The sequence below is a fragment of the Rhea americana genome, unplaced genomic scaffold (assembly GCF_003343005.1).
Source record: "Rhea americana isolate MKP2758 unplaced genomic scaffold, rheAme1 scaffold_141, whole genome shotgun sequence".
Classification (NCBI taxonomy): domain Eukaryota; kingdom Metazoa; phylum Chordata; class Aves; order Rheiformes; family Rheidae; genus Rhea; species Rhea americana.
Window position 1 is genome coordinate 1187862 of NW_028185495.1, and position 8680 is coordinate 1196541.

At 34.6% G+C, this 8680-nt stretch overlaps 1 protein-coding gene across 10 annotated transcripts in view; it reads left to right on the forward strand.

Moving 5' to 3' along the window:
• Positions 1-3554, forward strand: part of PPIP5K2 (diphosphoinositol pentakisphosphate kinase 2) — a 49561-nt gene extending 46007 nt beyond the window's left edge. For all 10 annotated transcript variants that reach the window (XM_085298767.1, XM_085298770.1, XM_085298769.1 and 7 more), the window contains 2 exons: positions 247-375; positions 3255-3554. In XM_085298767.1, coding sequence (XP_085154893.1) covers positions 247-375; positions 3255-3358 — 233 coding nt within the window. In that variant the 3' untranslated portion in view covers positions 3359-3554. The remainder of the gene's footprint in view (positions 1-246; positions 376-3254) is intronic.
• Positions 3555-8680: the final 5126 nt, after the last annotated feature.

The following is an 8680-nucleotide window of genomic DNA, read 5'->3' on the forward strand; positions in this document are numbered from 1 at the left end:
TAGCTTCACACTGCCAAAGATGCTGTCATGTCACTTTTTGAGGTAAAAAGGAGATTTTTGTCTTTCATGCTTTGAAGTTTTGACACAAGTGTCAAAAATCGGTGGCTGACTTGCAGGGTTTATGGCTAAGGCTTCTGTAGTACTAGGCAGATACAAGGGTCTGTGACTACTATTTTTAGCATTTTGCTAATATGATATTTTTAATATTTGTGATGTGTATCTTCCCTCTCCTCTTCCCCATTTCAGCTTCTCCAATTTATATGAGTCCACTGTCAGGAAGAAAAGTTTCTTTAAATACATACACCCCTGCAAAAATTCAGCCAACACCACTTGAAGTTTTGCCTGAAAGGCTAGCAATAGAGAAACCAACCACATGTAAGTATGTAAGGTAGAATAGCTAACTTAATTACTTCTAGTGATATTTTTTTCTTCAATATTGCATAATTTCTCAGGGCAGCTATTTCATAGCATTCCTTATCTATGTAGGTGAGATCATTTTAGTAGTCATCTAGAACTCATAGCATTGCCCGTGTACTTCTGCTAGTGAAACTTTGTTAGTAGTTGCTTTCTCTTATGCTCTGAAGTGTTTGAAAGAAATGTTATGGTCTGAAAATTCTTGACTTTTTTGTCTTGTTTTGCTTTTAAGTATGTCAGTATTTCCAGGTATATCTTAATGAGATGAACAGAGGAAACGTATTCACTTAAATGGCAGAATTGCTAATGTGAATAGTAGTAATGGACCAAAAAAATTCCTAACTGAAAATTGCTATTTACAAAATGGGAAAAGGAAGAAAAATTAACCGGGTAATTCAAATACTTGATGCTATGCATGTTGAAATTGATTGCTGAAAGGCAGGATTCCTCACAGAGCTTGTAGATACAGAAATTAAAAAAGAAGAAGAAAAACAGATCAAAAGAAAATGATTTGGGTTTTTTTAATGCTTTGATAACAACATTAGCTGACTGCACACACAAGGTGCACCTTCTTTACTGATTAAATGTTGTACACGTAAGCAGAGAGAGAGTGTGTGTGTGTGTGATTACAGTTAAAAGCTTCCTTCTTTTTATTTTTTCATTTCTTTTTTCATATGAATACTTTGATATGTTGCTGCTCATTGGCATATGGTCCTGGAATTTGCAACAGTACTTGAAAAAGAACTTTAAAAACCCCTAAAGTTAATTTTTGACCTTTTTTTTGACTTGAAACTGATAACATGACCGTGTTTGATTTTTTTCTTTTCCTTTGAGTTATGCTGTTTGTGGATGCCCCCTAGTTTGTTTATATCCCAGACTTTTATTGGTTTCAGCCAAAGGTGGGTCTGATTCTGAAAGTTTATGTTCAGATAAAAATAATTGTGCATTTGCTTTAGTAGTATATCTGGGGAATTTCTATTAGCTTAGTACCAGTGCTAAGTAAATAGGGTGGCTTGTCTCCAACAGTGAAAGTTATAATGACAAACAATGCTTATTTAAACAGAGGATTTTTTTTTAAGCTAAGTACTAAGTAGATAGGATAACATGTCTCCAACAGTAAAAATTATAATACCAAACGATGCTTTTTAAACAGAGAAGAAGCTACTAGATAAAAGATTCTCTTAAAGATACTAATATTTGAAGATGTGTAAGTACATCTTCTAGGAAGTATGCTATAGCATCTATTAGGAAGTTCCTTATTCTCCTTTCTGTGATACTTGGGTCAATACTGTTTTGCTGAAAACGTGACATGATGAGAGGAAGATAATTCCCTCGGCTCTGTATCTCAATGCCAGTCTCCAGGCAGTATCCTCTATGTCATGTAGAGTAAATCTATTTTTGTTTGCACATTTTTAAAAAAATCAAGCTAGTCAGAGCTTACCATTTATACCATAGAGCTGTGTGAGCAGACTTTGGTTAAAGCAGCTGATAACATTATGACTGTCTAATATGTGCAATTTGAACTGGCAGCCAGTCCTGCTGTCTGCTTTTGGACATTTGTGCTGCTTTGAGGGCATCCCGAACAAGGTCAGATGGCATTTCYGGTCTCATTAGAGACAGCCCTGCAGTTCTAAACAAGCTTGTCAAGGCTACTCTGAAGGAACTTTCCTCTCTATTTGGTCATGGAGTTTGAAGGTCAACACTGATCTTTATTACTTTCCTTTTTCTTTCTTTTTTTTTTTAATTATAATACTTTTGCATAGATTTCCCTATGTTAGAAACTTTTCCTTGGGAAAGGTCAGTAGAATTTTGAGAATATTCTATAGGAAAAGTTGAAAACAGGGACTATAGTCCCTGTTATATTTCTAAACAGCTATCTCCTTAGCAAACAAAGCTGTTTTGTTCTTCAGGACATGCCTTATTTGGTCCTTCTTGCCCATTCCCTTATCTTTCTTTGTGTTCTCACAAGATTTGGTGATTCCCTTAAGTCTGCATCTTTCCTTTTTAATAGGCTTTCTGGAGTTATTTTTTATTTTCTGCTTAGAAGAAATTGTTTGGAGCACTGAAATCCTTGCTGCTTCAGTGAGGGTGCTGTACGTGGCAGCTTTGTTAGGTTAGCTTTTGTTAGGTGATTGAGCTTTTTCTAAGATTTCCCCTGCAAGCCCATGTATAAATGCATGAATCTAAAAGTTGTGCCTGTTTCTACATTCCAGATGTAGGAAGAAATGCTTTTAAGATAATGTAATTTAAACACATTGGCCCATCAGGTTACCAGCTTTAGTTCAGTATTTTAGGAACAAGAAAATGTAAAGGTAATGTTCAGTGCCTATCTAAAATTGCTAAAGAGTTTTTGTTGTTATTGGGGTTTTTTAGATACATAGATCTTTCTAAAATGCTGTGCAGCAGTTTGCACTTAAAACAATTTTTTTTGTTTTGCAACTCCCAAGATTTTTTTTTTCCTACCTCTACCAGCTTTGACTTTTCTGTTCTTAGTTAATTTCTTGCTTTCTAGGGTTTTCAAGTCTACTTTCATCTGGTTTATCTATTAAAATGTGTTCTTTCTGCTGTTAGTCTGACTTCGTAAAATTCAATATTTATCCTACTGATGTGTGTGATTTTGGAGTGGTTTTGCTGTTTAAGTGATGGTATGAGTTTTTAATAGTGGTGGATTGCTAAATGTGTAATTTTAATACATCTTTAAGATCTGCTGCTTATTGTAGCGTTGTGTGTGTTTCTGTGCTAGGTAACTTTTGTTGCATTTGCTTTGACTTTTTTTTTTTTTTTTGGCCTTTTTAGCGTGGATGTTCTTGTGTATAAAACGTCTTTCTTTGCCTTCACAGCTACCAGTGGATCTTCTGGTTGTGTATCTAATGCTAAGTTATCTCTTGAAGAAGCCTCACTAGATGTAGAAATTGGTGATGAAACTCTTTTTGAGAAGAAATGAAGTTGATCAGAGAAATTGGAAGCAGCTTCTTAAACAGTTCTTTAGTGTGCATTTGGTTGTAGAGAAACAAACTAAATGATGATTGAGCTTTCAAAAGCCATTCATGTCCGCATTTCATAGCACACTTAACCCCATATTGACTACAGACAGCTAGTGTGCACTCTACATATCTAGGTCAAAGATCTCTTCTCATTTTTTAAAACATTTAAGGAAACGTTTATTTATCAGCTTGATAAACTGCACAAGAACCTTTTTGGTGTCTTCAAATATTTACTGTACACAAAAAAAAAGAAAATATCAATCCAGTGGTATGTTATAGTGGCATTCTTGATGCCAYTGTAATGAAGCATTATGTGTTGTCATTATAAACTTCTATTTTCAGGAGTTTATAATTTGTCTGTGAGTTTCTTTTGGGGCTGTAAGGTAACACATGTCTTTGCTCGGAGCTTTGTCTTTTCTTTTTTTCTTTTTCTCCTTTCTTTTTTTAATTTAACTACATTTCCAAAGAAATCACTCTGCCTGTTTTTGAAGTAAGCAGGTGTTTTCTGCATTTGAATGATTTTGTATTATATATGCTGCAATAGTTAAGCATAATGGAGTGRGTTAATGTTATTTTCATTTTTGAGTCTCTCTACTTTTATTCTATGTTTACATCAGACCTGTAACATTCTAATATACAGTCTCTTTTGTTGTTTAGCATTCATGCTTATATGTGGGTAACCTGTATATCATCCAGCAGATAAAATTGTCTTTTATATGTTTTTATCAAAAAAATCTTTTGTTTACTAAAAAGACAGTTTTATTTGCTTTGCCGAATGTTTGTACAAAAAGGGGACATTAAAACACAGGCTTTATAAAAAGAGAAATGGTTACAGCTGGTCTGCTAGTAAATTTATCCTGAAAATTGTAAATATCCCATCTGTGCTTTATTGCCAGCCCTTCAGAGCAGAGAGAGAGTGCGGTCCTACCAGAACTCAATGCGTAATGTTACAACATGTAACAGAATACTCAGGCTTCAGGATGGCCCCATTGGGATTTTCATACCTCTCTCCTAATTCAGTGGTTGTCAACAGCTCTCATTAAAAGTCACTAAGATCTTACAAGAGCTGTGAGAAACTTTAGTAAGTCAGTGGTGCTTTGAGTGATTGGTTTATGTGGAGTAATTATCCTGTTTCAGCGGTTCTTGTGGTTATCTGTGGCATGACAAATTTTTTAATGTTTATAACTATCCCAAATGTATGCAAAATATTGTCCACTCCTGTAAGTTCAAGCAGCTGATTATTAATTGACTTCATAAGCTACAAGTTAGATAATTCCTTTCACATTGCAGAAGATACAGCTTCAAAGTAGTATTTTTAAGCAAGTAAGACTCTTTTCAGAGTCGGTTCACCCTGCCACAGAGTCTGAGTGTTTAAACTGACTATACATGAAATGGCTTGAACAAGTTAATTCTATGGAATACCGGTAAATACCAAAAATATGAAGGGTTTCACAGCTCTGTACTAAAAACATTTCATTTTCTATAGTGTAAATGTGGTGTTGACAGTGTTTGTCCTGCATACAACTGAATGTACATGTTATGTTTACTGTTTTTTTTAAAAAAATACTGTTAAAACTTAAGTATGCATATCATTCCAGTCAACCAAAGCTGTGGCATAACTTTTTTTTATGTGCTCCTAAATAAAAACAAAGTCACTGGCAACTTCTGTCCATTTTGCTTTCTCTTTTACAAGTATATTTGAAGTACATTGAGTAGTCTCAGTGGAGAAGAGTAAGCTTTTAATATACAAATAAACCATAATTTCTCTTGGGGGTGGGTGAAAGAGCTTATAAGAAATTCCGGTTTATCATTCTGTATTGTTGAAAACAGTCCTCAGCAAAGTAGACTGAACAGTGACTTATTCTGCAGCACTTTTTAAAGGTCTTGATGGTAACACTAAGTATGTAACAACTGTGAGCACTTCTGTTTCCTTTTACTACTCTGGCAATAAGGAAGAGCGTGGGCTGTATCATCAGGCTGAGTGTTCTGAACTTCAGAATCTATCTTGGTCCAGTTTATGTAGGCAGTTAGACTCCCTCTCCCATTAACCTTTGCACTGTATGCACTGTTCCTACCAGATATGACAATTAAGAGGTGTCAAAGATTAAGTTCAGAGAAAGTCAGTGCTTGAATATGGCTGTAATTACTGAAGTACTACCACCCTGATACGTAATTGAAGTAAACATTTAGTATTTCCTTCAAAAATGAAGCATCTTTACCAGAGATCTCTTGGAGCAAAATCCAAAAATGTTTCTTTAATCATAGACAATTTTTTAAAAGACTTGTATTATCTGTTTTACGTTTTTAAAATGGAATAAAGACATAAATTTGAGTTTTCTATATAACCATGCTAATAAGTGAAATTTGTTAAGGGAAAGTGGAGGTGCATTCATACTTCAGTTTAGTGGGAAAACATATAAAGTAGCATAGGGAAAGGGGAAGAGGGGCCATCTAGAAGTGTGTACAAGCTGTCCATACGGGACTGATCAATGGTGTCAAGACCAGTAGAGGTTAAAGGAAGGCAACAGAAGGCTTGGGACACAGCAAAGACTAAGAGCTGCTTCAAAGCACTAGAATACGCACGTGGCAGAATGCAGGGATTTAGTGCTGTGTTCTCTCATCTAGTAGACAGGGCAGTTTAAGGTTTCACTTGTATTTTGAAATGTCCTATTCCCTGTATAGTTTTTCTTTATAGTTAACAGCAACTGTAGTGTTGATAGGCCTGTAAGTTGATATAAGAAAAAGTGGCAACGACTGTTCCAAAAAGTCTGTTCTGAAAGAAGTGGTGGAAGAAAAGAAGGCTACTTTTAAATCCAGTTATTTATCTGTTTCTGTTCTTTTTCTTTTTTAATAATGGCTTTAATTTTGCTTGTTTTTATGGAAAGGATGTATTTCAGTGAATATTTTTGAATGCTTACTTCTTGTCTCCCTTTGCTTATCTTGACAAAGTTCTTCAAAACAACCATCTTCTGGTCATAAATACAAAAACTGATGCGATAACAAAGCAGTCATAGGTATTTTACTTTGGAAAACAGATGCCTAGTAAAAAATAAACATTTTAAACTTCTGTCTATAAATATATTCTAATTCTAGACCAGAGTGCAGTGTAGTACCTCTCAGCAATTAACTCATCATTTTAAAGATTGCTGCTGTCTAAATGAATACAGCTTCTTTAGGAACAGCAGAAATCCATTATTTGAACTCTAAAATTCCTGGCAAAAGAACTAGCTGGAGGTCTGGCTCAGTCTTCAGTAACATGCAGTTTTATCTCTATGATCTGTCCATCTTTCTTCAGTGAGTGAGTTGGATGATACTGAGTGAGAGCCCTGTACTTCGGAGACAAATTCTAKTCACACTAGAAAAATCTTAGGTGTGCATGTGTGTTACTGGCATCAAATGCAGCCCCTTGATGAAGAGGATATGCTAAATATAAACAGCAACCGTGCTGTAGAAAATCTTGTGGAGAAAAATATCTGACAGTAGTTCTAAGTGGACACCCTATTGCAATCTCATAACCTTACAAAAAGCTGAAGGGTTTTGCATTCACACAAAAACATTGTAATACATCCTTGCTTCAAGAGAGAATAAAAGGATGGATGAAAAGTTTTTCACCATACCACATAATGTATGACTGTGATAGTAAAAATAGACTTGTAGTCCAGATTTTTAAGAATTACAGATTTTCATACGATCTGCTACTAATGGCTGAGGGATGGCAAGCATCAACTTTCTGAAATAACACTGAACTTGACTTAAAATCATGTTGTCTTTCCCTGAGCTAGATATACATCACTGTATATTTACCTATCTACTGCAAAAGTGTTGGAAAGAAAGAGCTTTTATCTATTTGAAAATTGTCATTGGTTTACTGATGGTATTCTCTTTCAAAGAGAGCCGAATTTGATGATGCCTGCTCTGATGTATACAGAACTGTGTGTGTGACAGTTTCTAGTAAGAATTTCCTTCTTTTGGTAAATGAGATGTAAAGGGGGGAGAATATCTTATTTTGTGCAAGTATCTCAAGATTAGCCTGAAAGGGAGATATTTAGGTTATTTTTGGCCTGAATGTATTTATCCAACATACTTTTGAGAAATCCATTTTCATGCAACAGTCTTGATCTACATAATCTGATGTCTCCAAATAAAACAAATACCATCAAAGCCATTTTCTGAAGCATCACACCTACATATTCTCATTCTCTACAGTAAAAGGGACAAAAATCAGCGACAAGGGAAAATAAGATAATTGGGTGATGTGTATTTTGTAACAGACCAAGGATTGTCCTAATAGTATAGCAATCTTTTTGCTTCTAACAAAGCCTATTTGGTCTGGGTATGTGTGTCTCACTAAATCATCTCTTGTTGTAATGCTCTTGTTGTAATGCATTTCTCTCCAGAACAGGAGATAACTACTCATTTTATAAATTTATTACTCTGCTATACTTATATAAATACTAAAACTCCTTTTTTTTTTTTTTTTTTTTTTTTAAGCCCACTTGGACCTTCTGTCTTATTTGCTTTCAAATTCTTGAAAAGTTTCTAAAGTTTCTAATTTCTTTTTGGTGGGGGGCTGGGATATCTTCGGACTTAAAATATTCTTTCAAAAGCCTCCTTAAATGATCTTGAGGGACAGTAGTCTGGGAAATATTTTAAATTATTTATGAATTTGAACTAAGAGTCTGTAGTCATTTTTAAAGCTGACTTGTACAGTAAATGGAGAGAACTGCACAGGGGAAAAATCAAACCAGAAGTAAAACTCTACTTCCCTTTCTCAGTAATTATTAAATATTATGGTGTAGGACACAGTCCATTTTTCCTTGTTGATTGGTTGTAATTATTTCTTGAGGCAGTATGAATCAGAGTAGGTACTAATTGAACATCTGCAAAATAGACATAGCTCTAAAACATTCTTTTTCACATTCTTTCCAGCACTTGCTTCCTCTGTCAGATACAAAGAAACAAATTCAGCCTTTCACGAGTAGCCATAATTCCTACTGAAGTCAGGTTAATTATGCTAAAAGTGAATTTGACTCAAAAAGCAAATCAAGGAATTATTTTTCATACTCTCTAGAATTCATTTTACACTCCTGCATAAAAAATAAAGATGGGATTTTATTAAGTTAAACACTTCAGACGTTTGGTTTAGATTTTCAATAAACTGTCACCATACTTCCTTTTAACTTAGCTAAAGTCCTGTTAAGATCTGTTTAAAAAAATGACTAAGCTTTTGTTTTTGGATGGCAAAAGTTGATTTATCTTATGGCAATAGATAATATTGCTAC